We start from the raw sequence: 20,707 nt of genomic DNA on the forward strand, positions 1-20,707 counted from the left end.
TCCAGCAGGCTGCTGCTTTCTCATCAGACTGTGTGGAGCTCCTAAAGTCCGACACGTCTTACCAAATTTGCAATTAGCCATCAATTTTCTTAAACGGCCCATATTTGAGATTTATATAGTTGATTTCTCGCATAAAAAAGTCTCAAAAGTGAAACATTGCAGTGTCTGGAATATGAGATTCTGTTGCGTCTCTAATGTGTGTGTATTGGGGACTCGCTCAACCAATCAGCGTGCATCTCTAATGTGTGCGTATGGCAATTCGCTCAACCAATCAGCGCACAGCTCATCTAAATATTCATGAGCATACCATATTTGGAAGAAAAGCTCTTGTTACAAATAGGGCCAAAACACAGAGATGCATAAGGGCCAATAAAATATCAACCAAGCCATTTTCAGCCCAACCAATGTTACATACCCCATTAGGAGTTAGTTAAAAAACCGTGCACAAAACCACTGATTATATATATTTATTACATGGCTTGCTTATATTCTAATGCTACAATGCGGTCTGTTATTCTCTTGATAACAGACCGTTGCTAAGCGTTGCCATGGACGCAGTTCTGTTCCCTCCGGAGGAGAGCTATCAATAAATCCGCTGGAAGAAGATTGGCGTTGGGGTCCTGATCACCCCGTCGTTGTTGTATTCGCTATAACAACGCTCTACATTATCCCTTACGTACATTGAAGCGATACTGCCATTAAAGACAAGCTGATTGCCTTCTGATCCTGTGAATGAATGCCCGCATTGCATTGTGGGACATCGGCTTTGAATGCACCCAGCTCGGCTCGTATCGTAGCTTATTGTTCTGTCCTATTTACTGTAATATTTCACCAGTAATAAGACCGAAATAATATTATTAAAATAAAGAAATGCATACCATGATAACAGCTAAATACATGTTGAAAGATGTAGCGTTATAGTTTTAAAAATATCAATAAACAACAAAGCAATCCAGCTTCCCTGGCTGAAATAGACCGAAATAATAACATTAAAAGAAATACATATAAACCGTGATAAGATCTGGTGAATAAATGTTGATTAAAACATTGGGCTAAAAATACCAATAATATCAAAGCTGTATCCAGCTTCTCTGCTGCAGCCGAGTGGCAGAAAGTTTCGTGCTGTGATTACGTAAGATGCTTCTCATTGAAATACATTAGTATAAAAAACGTGACCCCAACACGTAAATCTTCACAATAACGTAATGGTATCATGTTCTAATAGATTTAATTTCGTAATGCCATCACAAACTCATATGCTAGATGTCCACCCAGCTTGGTCACTTCAACTCCTGATGAAAAGGAAACAAGCATCATAGTTAGACGAATGGTTATTCAAAGGGCTGATGATGTATTGTTGCAGGCCTAGTCTATGCCTTGTGTAATCAAATGCCTTCCGGGAACAGATAAAAGGAAGTAAAAAATGATCGAGATCGCTATGATGTTGTGTAACTTGAATGTTTTCCAACTGTAATTAAGGTTGCGATCGTGGAATGGTAACCGACTCCAGTCGACATTGTTCACAGGAGCAAACATGGGCTTTTTTCCGGAGACTTGGACTTTAATAGTACTTGTCATCACTCTAATCGCAGTGTAAGTATTTGGTGTTGTTTATCTCAGACTTTTAACATGTTAAAAACGTTTCAAAACAAAACGAAAAAAAATTCCACACAAAAGCTGAAACATTAATTTCATTGTTTCGACTAATTTTGTGACAGTTACTTCTGGCTGTGTGAGTTTTTTTTTTTTTTCAAACTTGTTTTGTTTTAATGTGAAGTGAAGTCTGAAATCGCGAGTTAGCTGTGCAGTGTGGAAACTACCACTTGTTATGTAGCCTAAATGTAGAGCAATTCAAGTCAGTGAAGAAGTGCTTATTCCCATTACTTCCATAACTAATCCAGGAAGTGTCCCTCATCCTACAGGACCGGGGTGAAGTTAGTTTAATGTTTGACATTCGTAGGTTTTCGCGAATGTTACCTTCAATACCTGTCGAAGTACAACTATATCTAGCCGATACATTAGAAACTGTTTTAAAGGAACACGCCGACTTATTGGGAATTTAGCTTATTCACCGTAACCCCCAGAGTAAGACAAGTCCATACGTACCCTTCTCATCTCCGTGCGTGCTGTAACGCTGTCTGACGGCTCCAGCATTAGCTTAGCCCAGCACAGATCCTGCAGGTAACTGGTTCCAACTAGCCTACTGCTCCGAATTGTGACAAAAGTGACAAAATAACGCCAACATGTTCCTATTTACATGTTGTGATTTGTATAGTCACAGCGTGTACAAAAAACAACATAACATGAGACACAGCCATCTTCTAACAGTAAACAAACCTGGAAATATATATTCTCAGACAGGCTTGCTGCGAGCATATCGCTCCACCCAAGTACTATATTCTTCCGCCTGAGAATATAGTTCCCAGTTTGTTTACAGTTAGAAGATGGCTTTGTCTCATGTTACATTGTTTTTTGTACACGCAGTGACTCTATAAATCACAACATGTAAATAGGAACATGTTGGCGTTATTTTGTCACTTATTCGGAGCAGTAGGATTGCTGGAACCATTCACCTGCAGGATCTGTGCTGGCCTGATGCCGCTGGAGCCGTCAGACAGCATTACAGCACGCACGGAGATGAGAAGGGTATGTATCGACTTGTCTAACTCTGGGGGTTACGGTGAATAAGCTAAATTCCCGATAAGTCGGCGTGTTCCTTTAAAGCGAAGAAATTCCACCTAAAAATGGAATTCACACGATACAACTCAGCTTTGTAAAGGTTGACCATTAAGTTATATTACAGCTGACAGAAACAAGCTGTAGCTGCAATTTAGAATCAATCCTGGAACGTCTTTAGTTAGGCTACACAATGAATGACAAAACAGCATGATGATGATTTTAAGATAATAATAATCAACAAATCTAAATTATCTTTAGAGTGAACATTACCCTAAATAATGAAAGTTTAGTACAATACTTAGATTTATGTTGGCCAGGTTTTTTCAATTTTTCTGGCAAGAATAAAAAATACTAATCATTTTTGACATAGCTTACATAAACACAAACATCTTAAGGCATTTATTTTATAATTTATTTAAGGCTGTAATGAAAACATACACACTGGTTTAGTCTATTTTAAAGTGAAACTACCACTTTTTTTTTTCTCACACCCATAGTGCATTAGGTGGTTGTAAAAAGTTGGTAGTTTTGGTCATGTGAATGCAAAGCCACATAGGTTCTTTTACTTATTCTGGCTGATGAAACCTCTTGTCAACTGGGCGGAGTTATGATTGCAATCATACAATGTCACTAGGCTCCATGTAATAATTTGACTCACCTAAAAAGGTGCAAACAGGAAAGCCAGTAAACCTCTATCTTTGCACTCCCACACAGTCCTGAGAAGAGGTCTAATCAGCCAAAATGTGACTGGTCAAGCACAGATGTAGCTAATAACATAATTAATGCTGTATTACATTTTAATAGACCCCTTTTCACAGCAGATAATTGGATGTGTCATAGCAGGAACAACAGAGGTGTAATTAAAAACATTAATGATGGCTGCATTTTATTTTGAAAGTATTGGGACACCTTAATGGAACCAAGCTTTATAACAAAATGACATAAACCTGTGCTGTTCCTGCTATGAAAGAATTACAGACATGTGCATATTTGCCTTAAAGGAAATTTAAGATCATTATAATAGCCAGAATTCCACAACTTTTATGTGTTTTATAGATGCCTCTAAGGCATTTGATCGTGTAAACCATGATAAATTGTTTCTTAAATTGCAACACAGAGGAATTCCTAAAGTAATCATAAGAATTTTAGTCTTCTGGTATTCACACCAGTCTATGCAGGTGAAATGGGGGGGTTCTGTCTCAGAACCATTTACTGTTGGTAATGGAGTTCGACATGGTGGTATTTTGTCACCTTTCCTTTTTAATGTCTATATGGATGATTTGTCACAACAATTAAATAACTGCAATACAGGATGTATGATAGGCAGTACTCTCACTAATCACCTTATGTATGCAGATGATTTGGTAATCATTTGCCCATATAGTGCTGGGGTGCAACAACTGTTGAAGGTTTGCTCTCAGTACGGTGCAGATTTTGATATCAAATATAATGCATGTAAGAGCAAGATCATGATTGTTAGAAGTAAAGAAGACAGGAAATTAGTATTCCCTGATTTCTTTTTATCTGGTACCGCCCTTAAAGTGTGTGATGAGATTAAATATCTTGGCCATCATATTGTAAATGATTTATCGGATGATAAGGATATCAATAGACAGTGCCGCAAGATATATGCTCAGGCTAATGTGCTTGCACGTAAATTTGGCATGTGTTCTGCTAAGGTCAAGGTAGCCTTATTCAGAGCATTCTGTACACCACTTTATACTGCCCACTTGTGGTGGTCTTACAGCAAAAAGAATATGCAGAGACTGAATGTAGCGTATAACGATGGCATGAGACTGCTTTTAAAACAACCAAGATGGTGTAGTGCTAGTCAAATCTTTGTTAATGTTGGTGTGCCTACCTGTTCGGCATTAATAAGGAATTTTATTTTTCGATACATGTGTAGAATGTCTGTCTCTGATAATAGAATTATACAAGCTTTTGCCCACAGTGGTTTTAGCTCTGTCAGGTATACATCTAGACTATGGAGACATTGGCGCTCCTGTTTGTATATTTCAAGTGAAAGTTATTTACTTTTTATTAATTTATTTGTATACACTGTATATTTATTGCTATGTTGTAATTATTGTTTTTTTAACTTGTACTATGGACCTTCCTTTTTGTGTCCTGAATAACGTCATTATTATTATATTATTATTATGACAAGTCAAAATTTTATGTTGTAAAAGAATTTCTATTACCTCAGCTTTTCGAGGTTACAACTTGTTAAGGTGACAAGATTTAAGTATCAAATTAACCCCAGCAACTTCTCAAACTACGTCTGCTCTTTATGCTGTGGTCAGTATGCTCCAACAAACACAATGGCGGTGAACCAATCAACGTGGGGTACACAAACGTTGATTATGTAGCAGCACTAGATTGTGATTTGAGAAGATTTTATAGCTGATGACAGCTGCTTTCTATGTAACAGATGAAACAGCTAACTTTGATCAGCCACCTCTGAAGCCTAGGGGATCATATAGTAGTTACAAATTATGTTTGGAGTACCAACTTATGATTACCATTTCAGGGAATGTGAAACACAACTTGACTCATAACATATAACGTGGATACTTATTGAACCATTAAATCACATAAGGGCTATAAAAATTAAATTGCCAATTTATGGGCAGGCAGTTGTATAATTTTATGGCCTTCTGATAATGTTTTGCAGGATTGAATGTTTTTGAATATACCGTTTACTACTACTCTTTAGTGTTGAGTCAAGAAAATTAATTATTTTCCCTTTACGTATGCTAAAAAACAATAGGCAGTAAAATAGAAGATCTATTCAAAGGCAAAGCATGAAAGCAATAAAGTCTGGAAGAATTTCACAAAAGATTAGGAGGGTAGATTAATTGACATGACTAATAACACTTGCATTTTTGGTCTCTGCTTTTAATCCTCAGATATGGATATGCTCCATATGGCTTTTTCAAGAAAATAGGCATCCCTGGACCCAGACCTTTGCCCTTTATTGGCACATTTTTGGAGTACAGAAAGATGAGACACATTTGTTAAATTAGTACAGTGATCTCAGCTGACACTTTGATACCTTTGTCACTCATCTCCTATTTTATTCCTTAGGGCATCCACAATTTTGACACAGAATGCTATCAGAAATATGGAAAGGTGTGGGGGTAAGTGTGTGTGCAAAATATATTATACCATATGTTTCTCATGCAATGCTCCAAGGCTGTAACTGACTCGCCCCAATATCTGCTATTGGATTACAAGACTGTACGACGGAAGGCAGCCTTTACTGGCTATAATGGACACAGCTATATCAAAACAATCTTGGTTAAGGAGTGTTATTCTGTCTTCACCAACAGACGGGTAAGAAAAATCCACTGTAGGAGCAATGTCACAAGTTAATACCTCAACACTACTCTAATCGGAGAAAATAATGTAAACAAGGCTTTCTTTGTGTGTGTGTGTGTGTGTGTGTGTGTGTGCGCGTGCATGTGTTTGTGGGGGTTAGGATCTGGGCATAAATGGACCCTTGCGTGACGCTGTATCAGTAGTAGAAGATGAGAAGTGGAAGAGGATTCGCAGTGTACTTTCTCCATCATTCACCAGCGGACGCCTGAAAGAGGTTAAAGCACACTGCAGCTTCAACATATTTTAAATAAGAAATATGTCCATGGTTCCAGAATGTTAATATTAATGATTTTATATTTTTGTTATTTACTTTTGGGCAGATGTACACAATAATGTTGCAGCACTCAAGCAATCTGATCAAGAGCCTTCAAATAAAAGTAGACGCGGATGAAGTCATAGAAGTTAAAGAGTGAGTAATTCTCTTGTTTGTGATGAGATTTGGGCACAGACTCTTCATTAGTATTATTCAGTTCCAGCAGTTGATTTTGTTATTTGCGCTGTTCAATAAATAGGAAACATTTCTTATCACAAACATTTGGTTGGTTTTTTTCTTGTTTCTACGTTACTTTTTTTCAGAGTATTTGGACCTTACAGTATGGATGTTGTGACCAGCACTGCCTTCAGTGTGGACATTGATTCCATCAACCATCCATCTGATCCTTTTGTAGCAAACATTAAGAGAATGGTCAAGTTCAACTTATTGAATCCCTTATTTGTACTTGTGGGTACGTATGTCAAACATTGTGCAGAGGTGAGGAGTATGTCTACCTTCAGCCATGAATTAACAATATATTTTCAATTCGTTTTCATTTCAGTTCTGTTTCTATTCTTGGCGCCAATTCTTGATAAAATGGATTTGTCATTCATCCCTGCTGAAGTGTTGAATTTCTTCTTCAACTTTCTAAAGACGATCAAATCAGACCGGAATAAGAATGAGCACAAGGTAACATGTACAGTGTAAAACGGCAATGGATTTGTTTGTTAGATTTAGTGTTCATAACATTTCCCTTAAACACAAACTGGAAAATCTAAATGGGATTTCTACTTGTTTTTGTCTTGCAGAACCGAGTGGACTTCATGCAGTTGATGGTGGACTCTCAGATGTCAGAGAAGAACAAAGAGGATAAAAGCCCTGACAAAGGTAAAGAAAGAAACCAGATGGAGAAATTAAAGTTCATGGTTTTCATTGTAGTCATGGCTGAAGGGTCAATTTTAGGATATCAAGGGTCACTTTGTTCCCTAAGAAATAGCCATTGCTTTTCATTTTTCTCAAGTTAAATATTTTCGTAATCTGTGTATAATGTGATGTTGTGCTTACTCTCATCACCACTAAGTAAAAATGGGACTTTAAAAGGAAGTAGGAGAACATCTTTGTTGGGCAACGGCAGTTAACTAACGATCAGGTTAAATAATCAGGCTTATGTTTTGGACCTACAGTATTTGCAAAACTATGAGGACCGAGGAAGATTCCTGATGTGATATTCTGTGTCTTGAAGTTCCAGAACCTTACAAAAAAATGTTCAAGCTTGTTTTAAAAAGCTCCAGAGCTTTGTCATCATTTCCAGTACAGACACCATCTTTTTCCAGTTTTAAAATAAGAGACACAGACCAGTGGCAACCCACTGAGCTCCATAGCCATCCAGTTAGACATTAGAAAGGTTCATGTTGAGTGAATGAAGGAATGAACAGCCAATCCCAAGATTATGCATTAGGAGCCTTTCCAGACCACAAAGTTACGGGCTGGGGTACCAGCTATAATATCGTGACAGTGATACTGGTTTAATTATGGTGTGTTTGTGTTACAGGACTGACTGATCATGAGATCCTGTCTCAGGCCATGATATTCATCTTTGCTGGCTATGAAACCAGTAGCACCACACTGGGATTTGTAGCCTACACCCTGGCAACCCACCCTCACATCCAAAAAACCCTGCAAGAGGAGATTGATGAAACCTTCCCAGAAAAGGTTGCAATATATATATTTTCTTTAACTGTAATTAATTAATTTTGTTATTATCAGTAACTGATTATGTGTGACCAACTAAAACATATTTTTTACTCCAGAGGCCAACCTACTGTATGAAGCCCTGATGCAGATGGAATACCTGGACATGGTGATTAATGAGACGATGAGACTGTACCCCGTTGGTAATCGATTAGAGAGGATCTCAAAGTCTTCTGTGGAAATTAACGGCGTGACCATCCCTAAAGGAACTGTCGTAATGGTACCAGTTTACACTCTCCACCATGACCCTTCTTTGTGGTCTGAGCCTGAGGCCTTCAAGCCTGAAAGGTAGATTACTGAATTAATGGCAGGCTAAAGTCAGATTATATCCAATATTAGTCTTTTGGCTAATTGACTTAAAATCTTTTTTTCAGGTTCAGCAAGGAGAACAAAGACAACATCGATCCATATGCCTTCCTACCCTTTGGAACAGGGCCAAGGAACTGTATTGGCATGCAATTTGCTCTCTTGATGATGATGTTGGCCATAGTGGAGATCCTTCAGAACCTCAGCTTTGTCACGTGCAAGGAGACAGATGTGAGAAGACATTTTCAGTGTTTGTGGTCTTAATAGAGTGTCTTTTTTTTAACGTGTGATTGGATGAGATCGGATTTGAATTTTGGTAGGGCTTCATTTGTGACACATTTCTTGTTTTCCTAGATTCCAATGGAGCTGGGAAGAGATGCATTTACCACACCCAAGAATCCCATCAAACTGAAGCTGGAGCCCAGAGCAACCGTTGCTGATCCTCTCTCAAGCTAACTCTGATTATCTGTAGCAACTAACTTTCTTTTTCAAACCAATCTACAGCATAGCAGTTACATTTAAAACTTTCAATGCATCCTTTCAATAAGTATTTCAATAACATAATTTACTTTGCATTACACAATTCCAATAAGAAGACTGTAAAGCCCAGCCAACAGCTTGGCTTGGTTCTACTAAACAAACCACTGCTGATGTTTTTGGCCATCTCATTCACTGATAGTTTAGTTTAGTTTTGACTGACATTTGATTCATTCTGCTTGATACTCTACAATTCACTGATGGCATTACAGCCGTTCTTACAATCACATTTAATTTTTTTCATTTATATAATAAAAATGCTCACATTTTATTTGGTCAGTGTGTGGTCTCGCTGTTTTGTCACCTTTTTGAAACGGGTGTTTACAATACTTCAGCTGTATCTAATTTAGTTATCTGGCTGTATTTTTAGACAGACTGGTTGTCCTTAGTTAAAAAACATGTAATGGCAGTTGTGTACATGTCAAGTTACTTGTACTTCTGGAGTATTTACATGTTATACTTTATACTTCTACTACATTTACAGTAATAGGTAAATATTATAGCTACTCAACTATACGATTACTTGACAGCTATAGTTGTTTTTTCATACAAAAGATATGATCCACTTATAATGTATGATGCAATGTTACAGTTTAATATAGTATACACAGTATACAGGATATACAGTTGAAATTAGATCCACCTGGAGCCACCTCTAGCTCACCTGGTAGACAGTGCGCCCATATAAGCTGAGTCCGTATCCCCTCTCTCTTTCTCTCCCCATTTCCTGTCATTCTCCAGCTGATGATGAAGGCAATAAAAAAATCTTTCAATCCAAACATTTCAATCCAAAATTCCACATTAATGCATGACTAATAAAAACAAATGCATATGTAATACAGTCTTCGATTGCCTAAGCACTATTTTGAAAATGGACCAGTTTTTCAAAGCACTACACACAATTAGCAGAACACCTCAGACCCTTTGCAAAATGAAACACTCTTGCAAAAACTATACACTAATTTATAAAAAACATATTTTGTTACCATATGAAACACATTTGTTTCATATAACTTAATTCAGTTTGAACCAGTTACACACTGCTGTTGTTAACCTAAAACACTTAAAACGCAATTCTACTTCTCAGTGATTAGAGTACTGTTAATGAAGTACAGAGAGAAAATGCAAATATACAATAAGTTCACCAAAAACTACACAAGACCAATGCTGCAGACTGGGGAAAATATTATGTATTTCTCTCCATATACCCAAATCAGTCAACATGTCAACATGGAGAAACCCAACAAAACATGTCCCAGTTTTCATGCTACTACAGTAGTGTGTATAACATTGTTAGCTCAGCAAACAGACAATCATGAAATACTGTATCCACCACAGGTTAAAATTACAGTTAAAAAAAAAAAGATCTGAAAAAACTAAAAATACAGTAGGCCTACAGAAAATACTAGACTTACCTGCTGCATTTTTTTAGTGCTTAAACCTGATTGGTGTGTCTACAATTAAGCAATCATGTGTTTATGCACCTGATGGCTGGGTTTCACAGATTGGCTCATAGGTGTGGTAATATGTCAGTGCTTTGGAATTGCAAGGAAGTGACATCATGATATACTTCTGTGTCTAATTTATAGTGTGTTTAGTGTTTTGCAAATCACTGTGTGTATTGTTTTGCAAAATGTGTGAGGCTGACATTGTGCTTATAGTGGTGCACATCTGGGCCAATGTTTTGCTCCTATAATGTAAGGTTTCGATAATTGTCAAATACTTTTGTCACGTGCAAGGAGACAGATGTGAGAAGACATTTTCAGTACAAATACTTTTCAGTGTGCAACCGGCAAAAACTATAATAATCTCATAATACAATTAACTACTCGGGCAATTTTTCTGCATGCGACTACCTTTACTTTTGATACTTTAATTACATTTACAGAATAATACTGTGCCGTCTTGTATTGCTCTATACACTGACAGCCAGCTAAACTCTCTCCTAACATCAAGACTCTGAAGACAGTCGTCCACAGGTTTAATGACGTTGCAAGGAAAGTGTGAAACTGTAACATATTAAGACAGAATCAATTCTATGCTAGCTTTTAACATACAATATAGCCTAATGTTCAAAATGTAATTTCATCATTTCAAATATTTCCTTTCTACCATTACACCATATAATTCAAGACATGTTTAGCTACATGTAAACAATATTACGTTCATTCATACGAGTGTAGCCTGTCCTATGGCTTATAGTTGCCTAGCAACCATGCAACGGTACAGCACCAACGCTGGCGATCACGGACATTTCTAATATAAACTTAACACAAAATAACACTGACATCAAACTAATGATCTATGAACCTATGTAATTATTTAAAAACAGTGAATTAATAGCTAGCAACGATGCTACTCTAGGCATAAATGTAGGCAAATGTAGCTGTAGTTGGCTTGCTACATTACCATAAATATAAATATCTATGGCTACATTACAACCATAAATCACTGAACCGTTTGTTTGTAGCGTTCGTTTACTTCCTAACTACGGCTCACGCGACATAGCTGTTACCAGCTGAGAGTCTTAAAGTGACAGCAACGTAAATAAAGAACTTGAGGCAAATAAACTTCTTATTTTTAACAGCTTAACAAAACAAATACTTTTCCATAAGAAATATTTTGAATGATGGATTTTTTTTTTCATTGCATGGTTAATGTTACTAAAATAAAGAATCTAGCTACTTCTGCCACCAAACGTAAGCTTGCTGTAAGATAGTTGCCAAATTTTAAAAATTTAAATTTTTTTTTTTTTAGTAGAGAATATGAGGCTGAACCTTGACTGAAATAGGCCTACGCCCTTATCAGAGTCTCACGTGTAAAAGGGGAGTTACCAGTAGGCCTACTCTGGTGTTTACAGAGGTGAGAATGACATAAAGCTCCACTGTGATAACACTATTGTGGAAATCTTAACCTTTCAGCCATAATGACTGCGCACAATTTGGAGCAGATCCTTTCACAAAACATCTTGTCTATCAGGTTTATGTTCCTACTTTTCAATATGGTTGAGTCTAAAAAGGTAGTAGAGAAAGAAAGAAGGAGATATAAAGAACAAAGATTAGACTATTCAATGCCAACCCTCTCTCTATTCTATTTCACTGAATAGCTGGCCTAGTTTCAAATGTTAGGACATTATTGCTTCAAGGGGCTGAATCCCACTATGACACACACTCCCATGTTATAAAACCAGCACTTCCTGCTTCACTGTTTTAAATCATTATCTCCAATGTGGCAGGTGTGTAACATTACTGGCACACAAATGAGAATAAATCAACTCCACTAAACCTTAATTTATAATAATATACATTAATATAATGCATCATATAGTCAGTAAAGTGTCAATATTGTCCACTAAATTATACTGATTTGATTGATCCACGAGCTGCACGAGTTAATATTTACACTAGACACTAAACTAAACTAAAATCCTGTAAGACACGTTTGACATGCCTTCAGCATGCTCACACCCCAGACACGATATGGTAGGCCACACAGCATCGACATTAGGCCACATTAGGTTGCGATACTGTCATTTGGCCTTTAGAGGGAGCTGAAACACAGTGTGAGACAATGCAAGCCCTCTCCCCCACGAGGCGTTTTTAGGGAAATTCTGAGAAATATCCTGCTCTATATCGTTGCAAGTTTACGGATTGTCTGTGCAGGAGCATCATTTGCAATCATTTTGAATCGACATATTCTATAAAATTCACAATTAGAGTGCACTTATACAATTAAAACTTAGAAGCTACCATCATAAACAGTAAACATGCAACTATAGTGTGCCAGCATTAGGCAAACTCTGCAAACACTTGACAAATTCACGCTGGGACACAGAATGGGTAGAAATCAACACTGGACGTCCCAAACAAAGAGGTTTATCCCACAACCCCGGGAACGCCCTAATCCCCGCCTCTAGCGAAAATCCCGTCATCCATTGGTCAGATTGTTGCACTACGCTCCTTTGATTGGCTGGCGGCCTGTTCACTGAACGTCTGTTGTTCGCCCTCGCCTCAGAGCGAGAGCGGCTGTGACAGTGGACTGCTTTGATTCATGCTGTGGTGGAGCCTCCTTTTTGGATTTGGAGAACAATTAATGCGGCCAGAACGGAGCGCATGAGGGTATGTTTACACGGAAGGTTGTGGGAATATTTTCTACATGACTTCCGAAAATTAATCCTCCAATTTGATCGGGCTTTTTAGTAAGAAGGCAATTTTGCACTAAGTCCATAGACATGTTTCTGACCCAGCCTGATATTTGCTCGTTCTGTATGGGGCTTTGCCATTTCTGGTTAGCCTAGCTAAGTGAAACTTTACAGACGCAAACTTGGTAGGATTGTGTGCTAAATAATAATGCTAAAAGAATATTTATACATCAGATAAGAGTAACTATCGCTGAGAACCAGGGGTCTTATGTTGAGTTAATTTTCAGGCTAATGGGTGTGAGTACTTCAGTAACATTGATGCAGTATTGATTTTACCATTATCACTTCAGGCAATCTATATTGGTAATAGCTTAGTTGGTGTTTTTGTGATGTTTGTGACACTAAGCAATTGAAGTGAATGTTGCCTACACGGAAAATAATGACAGTCCCTTGTGTCAGACAAAGGCCCAGGACGGCAGGTGGATCCTCTGCTGTTCCTGAGCAACCGCTGCGATTATTTATTGCTTTGAACACACTGAGCAGTCTGTCTGGACATTGAACACATTAGGTCCTTCCTGGTTACTGAGCCAGGATGAGTGAAGTTTAACCCAGACTTTCTTTGTGAACTGTGTCTGAATGCACACATGCATGGATGCATTGTTGACACTCACCACAGACTAGCGTTGTCAAATTAGTTGTAATGCTGTTCCATATAGACTTGTAAATCTGGCTTGATCATCATCATTTGCTGGTTTTGCATGAATGTGCCATCTAATGACAAGACTGTAAGACATTGGCCGGTTTATGAGTTCATCACATAGCCAAACAACACAAACAACACTGTGATTTGAAACCATGCGGGCTACAGAGTGGGATTCAGGGATTTACTCTTGAGTGATGCTTCCCATGGTGTGGGCATTCCTGGAATGTTGGAATGATTTTCCATGGAAGCTGATTTACAGATATCGGGTGACACAGAGTATTGACAGCCAACAGCTCAAACACACACTAATATCTAAACTAACTTAGATCTGTGTGTGTGTGTGTGTGTGTGTGTGTGTGTGTGTGTGTGTGTGTGTGTGTCTACAAGTTAGAAGCCACACACACTTTGTTGCTTTGCTGTGAATGTGTGGTGCGCCACAGAATGCACTGAAGAATTTGGAGGCTGCAGCAAGAAAGTAAACAGTAGCTACACTTGATATTCAACCTTGGCTGAGGAGAGGAAAAGTTTGTTAAAAGTGAAGATGAGGACAGTTGCTTTCACTTTTGATACAGATGGGTGACAAATGACAAAAATAAAACAATAATATAATATATAATAATAAATATAATAACATAACAAATGGAGATGCTTCCATACATGGCATGAGGGATACTGAATGGTTTGACGAGCATCACCAGAGGAATAATCCTCCACTGGAGTTGTTCTGACAGCCCAACACCTTCCTAGCTAAGACACTTTAATGTGAAGTTCTTTTCTCGTACATGTTATACAGCAAATAAACATACTGCATACTGTGACCCTGAGCTGAGCTTGTTATTGGATGTCAGTTTATTTATTCATGTTGTGTGTGAGAGAGAACAAGGTGAAGTGTAAGAGTCTGGCTGATCATTACTGTTATCTGACTTCCCCAATTGCATGCACCTTGTCAAACAGGATTAACACTCTGAGGAGCAGCCGCGCCACTATAAGGCACTGATAATAACCTGAAAGTGACTTCACCCAAGATGAAGTCAACTGTGTTTTGTCTTTCTCTTAATTTTAAGGATGATGTCAGCTGTGTAAAGTGTGTTATGTCTGGATCCTATGACTATGTCCTATGACTAAAGACCTAGCTGATGAATCACAGGATACAGTGAATGGAGTGTGGGCGGGATAGCTAATACATTAAAAGTGTGTGCCAAATAAGATGTTTCAAACATTGGCCTGACATTGTTGGTATTTGGAGCACATTGAATCTTCGCAGTGGGGAGCGAATAGAGCAGACAACTGTCCTCAGTCTCTCAGCAACTTAACATGCAGATATGCTAATTACTTCTTGTTTATATCCCTGAGCACAACCCAGTGAGGCCACAGATGGGACCTCAAGTCCCATCCTATCACTCACTGACAAAATGCACTCAGACAAGCCACTACTGGGCTAAGTGCTATGCTACACATAAATCCATGTACACCCAGAAGCATTTTTATTTCTTGACTGGATAGATCATTCAGATTGCATTTTATGTTAATTTGCTTTTATTTAATAAAACTAACCAGAACGAATATATATTTCCCTCATTCCCTCTCACTCCCTCTGTCTCCTCAGGATGAGAAGATGAACGTGGAGGCTCTAAGCAGAGCAGAGCTGCTGACTCTTCTCAGTGTCCTGGAGGGAGAGCTGGAAGCCCAGGATGTGGTCATACATGCCCTGAGGGTGAGTTGGCCACTACATCTGATACACACAAATCCCCCTGTTGACTCTGTTATACACATTGCAGAACATCTCAAATACATTTAGCAGCATAATTACATACTGTACATACATAGTAATAACTAAAATAAAATGGTACTATAGCCACTATAGCAACCATTAAAAAAACACGCTCTTTTGCCTGTCTGACACACTAAAAGTAACCTGTTTCAGTATTACACCCCCCAAAAGAATGTGAGCTAGCAGGGAGGGGATGTGTAAACAGGAAGCTAAGGAAACAGAGCTAGTAAAGACAATGGCGCAGGAGTCATTGTGGTTTCCCAGGGCTTTTATTCCACCAGAGCACCAACATTATCGCTTGTCAGACTAGTTGAAATCTGTGTTTCTTATTTTCACCTTTTTCTTTCAATTCAGACACTATTCAGACCTGAATATGTCCACATTGTGTCTAGACCCAGTTCAGACAGACTGCAGTGCATACCTGGGTTGTGTCAAATGTGTCTTGAGAAGCTATTTGTGCTCCCATTTATTTTAATCTGGGAAACTCCCGTTGCTGCAGAAACAAAATTTGCCCTCAGCCAAAGAGAAAGACTTTGGTGGCTGTTTGGCACTTTGCCTCGGGTACATACCTCAAACCCTTGTGAGAGTTGTTTGGCCCTGGCAAATCAGCTGTATCCAACTGTGTTTTGAAAGCTAAACAGACTACGGAGATGACTAGGCAGTCTTACAAGGCAGTCGGAGAAGGATTTGCATTAATGCTATGCTTAATATGTGAACACTGGCATCTCAGACAACTTCTGAATGTTTTGAGGTGCAATGTCCACTTGGACAGCTTGAAGTGCACATTCTGAACAGCACATCAGACATTATGCAACAAAATCCTTAAAAATCCTCAGTTTTGTGCAGCTCATTCATTCATATTCAAGGGAAAGAGCATAGCCTTCCTTCAGGCACAATGCTTTGCAGTGTTTGATTCTAGTCTGATTGGCTCTCTCCGTGCCCCTGGCTGCTTTTCACACTCATGACCGCAGCAGCTGCTCCATGCTTAGATAAAGCTGCTTAGGCCCTGAATGCTTGACTCATTGTCTGAAATGTGATTGAGGTTGTGATGAGGACAAGTAGCAACCATGACTGGCCACTGTCTTGTTCTAATGAACAGGCCTTAATAGTGAATTGTATCTAGCAAGCAAGTGAGGCTGTAATCATGAGAGAATTCCAGTGCTAGGGCCTGAGGGGCTGCATATCTAACCGCATCTTAGATGGTAGTTGTCAAAATCAGAATTAGAATAAGGTTTATTGCCAAAGCACGTTACACTTAAAAGGAAATTGCCTTGGCGGTCCAGATCTGACGCAGGCAAGGTTTGCCCCAAACTCAACGCATATGTGCACAGTCACTTCCCTTAGGACAAATGTACAGTCGCCTTGCTGTCTCGTCTGTACTTATTCCTCTTTCCATATCTCTCTCCCTCCTTTCCTCCTTCTCTCTTCCTTACACACAGCCACATGACGGGGGGTCTTTCATGTTTGACCATGACCCATGCCCTATTTGCCCACTCACTCACACACACACACACACACACACACACACACACACACACACACACACACACACACACACACACACACACACACACACACACACACACACTCTGCTGGTCCATGGGGGGCCAGTTAGAGGCTGCAGTGTTTATTGTGGAGAGGATGTACAGATTTGTAGGCTCAAATCACTGACTTCACTCGTTCCCACCGGGGGCCTGTACACCAGTTTAACTGACTGGCCAGAGTTAGGGCAGATTGTGTGTAGACATGTGGCTGCAGAGGGGAGTGCCAGGGATTGATGGCAGGCTAACATGTCCAATATTGAGTGTCTGTGTCCGTCATTGATTTGGCACCCAGGAAGTCTGTTTGTACTTTCTGTCTTTCTCTGTCTTTGTCATTTGCAGTGCAATTTGCATTTGCACTGTGATTTTTTTCCCCTGGATTTTGTTATGCTTCAGTGTTTTTCTCTAACTAGAGCTCTCTTCTCAGTGTTGTCAGTTAACAATAACCAAACTCAGTGTGTGTCAATATTATTTAGTTGTATGTGAGGACAGTTGAGAAAGGCAGAAGGGACTCTCAAATCCTCACCACTCTTTTCCAACTTCAGATATTTTCTCCTCTCAGTAGCAAGTACTTGGGATGCCTGTAGATTGCTCGGGACAACCGTATTCAGGCGCTTTTTTAACCCTTCCTTCACCCGAAACCCCTGAAAACGTGGAACTGTATCCGTGTTTGCTTACTTATAAGATTGCGTCACCTTTGGGACTTGTCTCTACAGATTCTTTATTGTTTGTAGTTCTCACCACTAAGGAGACAGATGAGCAGTTTTACTAGAGAGAACATTGCTGAGAACATGACACCAGAAACAGGTACTGCATTCCAACAGGAGTGGCATATCTTGGGATTTGGGACTATATGGGAACTAGTGTGCTATTATTGTATTATCTCTCTTCTTTCCCTCCCTCTCTCTCTCTCTCTCTCTCTCTCTCTCTCTCATGCATACATAGCATAAATCCAGCATTAGCTCAAAGGAATGCTAGTTAAAGACAGAAAAACAGAACTACACCTGCCCTTTAAATACTCAGTGAGGGAGCTCTAAAGTCAGTCCTTGATTGTTGTTTCACTACTTTCAAGACCCACACAAGTACACACAAGTGAACCCATTTGGAAACGAATTTATGACACTGTGATATAGAAATATGTCTCAGGTATGCTTCCATTTTTTTTTCAAGACTTGGTGGTCTTCAGTACCTGTGGCTGTGAAACAAATATTGCTGCTTGACAATGGATTGAACAGTTTACCCAGGCCACCAAGTTAGTGTGGTTACAATGTTGCAGTCATGCTCAGCAGGGCCAGTTTTGCTTTCCATATGATGTCATATACTGTAATCCTAAAATGCTTTGTCTATTTTTGCAGACTGATGTGTTTTCCTGACTCCATAAAAACAATAGGGCCTGGCTAGAGTGTGCTGTTCAGATAAGATTGTATATCACTGCCCAATTTGGACATGTTGTCAAGATTGGTAAGGGGAAAAAAGCACAAAGAGGGACATACATGGAGGGTTCCCTTAAAAGCAAAGCAATACCTAATATAACACTGTAATGCACACTGGTCTATGATGTCAGTGAATTGCTTCCATATCAACAGCCTGAGGCCTGAGAAAGTAAAGCTCCTTGGCCTGAAAATGCTGAGATGACATCAAAGTACCTGTTACTTATTTTGTTGCTTTTATCGGTAAAAACAGAAAACCCACAGAAGCACACACCTACACACAGCACATCACATGCACAATTCACAGTTTTCCTTGGGATGCCTTTTTATAGCAGCCTCTCTTATCCCTAGACCCAGCTCGAAACTATAGGACCATATCTGTAATGGTAACGAGCTCCACCCTTCACTGCTATTTGCACTGAACAGGAAAGTATTTGCCTGCTACTAATAGAATAGTGATATCAGAGGTCAGTCTGAGATAAGAACAATCACTGCTTTCTCAATGCTGTCTGTTCTTGTGTTGTGTTTCAAGAAATACCGGAGCACTTCCTAGTTCCACCTAATGATACGTTATGTTTCTGCCAGTTCATTGCCTGACCAAAGGGTGTGAGCACCTGCTCCCATGTTTCATTACTATGATGATGGCTGATGCAGTTAAACATTACTTGGAAGTTGTCTCGTTGCACGGCCCATAAAGTAAAGGGAGGTTTTGTTTTGCGTCTTCCCAGTTATCTTTGTGCCATCTTTGGTTAATGGGTGGGTGGGAGGTGTGGAGGATACAGCTTAAGCCTTAAGCACACACCGTAGCTTACACTTCAAAAAGCCTACTTAAAATATCATTCCTCGCGGTGTTCTCTGCAACATTTGCATGAGAAACAATGTTTTTTTTTTTTTTAAAGACTGATCGGCTTGCCTTGCACATAATGTAAACCCATCTTTTGCCTTTAGTGAACTGCCTGGATTGTATTTTGGATGTACGCATTTACATTTATTTGTTTCTTTTTAAAGAAAGCATGCAATGATATAAATTATGCTGAACGTGCACAATAGGCTCCTACTCACTAGTTATTCATTTTCAATACTGATTAACCTTAGAGGACATTCTGCACGATCAGTGAGTTCTCAGTAAATGCAGATACTGAAAGCAGGTACTGTATCGCCAGTACAACGGTACACCTGGTCGATTCTGGATAAAAATGACTGTTCTCATCCTGAGAATGTCACTTAATGAGAGTAAATGTTTATCTGAAGAGATGTCAGGACATCAGGCTCCACTAATGAATACGTTTTAAATGACTATGTGCAGTGGGCCATTTGTAAATTTTTATCAGGTGGGATGGACCTGGTTAGTTTTGGTCACCAGTGACTAGCGAACCGCCCCATGAACTACTCTTTTGGTTCTGTTCCCCCAAGACAAAACTACATACTATTATCCTGTGTGTCGTGTAGCTAATGATTATGTTGACCTTTATAAGTGGCTAGTTGGCTAGCACCAGACTGTCACAACAAAGTCCTTTTCCAGTGCTCAACCAAACTACGGCATGTTGGGCTGGTATGGGATTAGTTAGTTAGTTAGTAGTTCATTAGTTCTCATGGTATTTCTTTGACATTTTCTCAACTCGTGCCTTAGAGAAAGACTTCATAGCACTCAGTTCAAACATGGTTGGTCTGTCAAGCCTGTCCTAATTCAAGAAGATAAATTACCAAATGTAATCTTATGAGGACTTGATTGACTACAATTGCATGAGCTTTTTTATTTGTTTGTAGTCACTGTCTCACTTTCCCATTTCGCATTTGCTCCAAGTTTCCCCAGATGACGGTTCTGTAATTTCTTAATAATGACCTGCGCCAACAAAATGGGCCAGATAGGCCTTTGTGTCTGTTTGAGTTTGCAGCCTCACAGCTCTGTTAAATCAGATGTGACTGCCAGTAGATTGATACCTCTAACCTGCCAAGGTCAGCACGACTGACAAGTGGTCTATTGACTATATGTCCTTCTTTGCTATTAAGTAGAGCAGAGTAGTTGTCCTCTCCCCAGGAGAAAAACTGCACTACTAATGTCTTACTTCCTCATCCAAGAAAACGCTGAAGCCAGAGACATAAATCTGAACAGAATCCAACACTAGAGCATCTGCAACAGACCTGCTGTCTTCTTTTGTTCCCCTTGTTCTTTGCTTAACATATTAGCCTGTCCCCTTTTCTACTCTTACCCT

General features: G+C 39.2%; 1 protein-coding gene and 1 pseudogene across 1 annotated transcript in view; both read left to right on the forward strand.

Annotated features, from left to right (window-relative positions):
- Positions 1–1,534: 1,534 nt before the first annotated feature.
- Positions 1,535–8,881, forward strand: LOC114558753 (cytochrome P450 3A27-like; annotated as a pseudogene).
- A 4,041-nt stretch (positions 8,882–12,922) lies between these two features.
- The window catches only part of cttnbp2nlb (CTTNBP2 N-terminal like b), a 16,143-nt gene continuing 8,358 nt past the window's right edge, over positions 12,923–20,707 (forward strand). Inside the window, exons 1-2 of the mRNA XM_028582999.1 lie at positions 12,923–13,026; positions 15,359–15,466. Of these exons, the coding sequence (XP_028438800.1) occupies positions 13,021–13,026; positions 15,359–15,466 (114 nt within the window). The 5' untranslated portion in view covers positions 12,923–13,020. The remainder of the gene's footprint in view (positions 13,027–15,358; positions 15,467–20,707) is intronic.

Source organism: Perca flavescens, chromosome 7 (genome assembly GCF_004354835.1).
Source record: "Perca flavescens isolate YP-PL-M2 chromosome 7, PFLA_1.0, whole genome shotgun sequence".
NCBI classification, from domain to species: domain Eukaryota; kingdom Metazoa; phylum Chordata; class Actinopteri; order Perciformes; family Percidae; genus Perca; species Perca flavescens.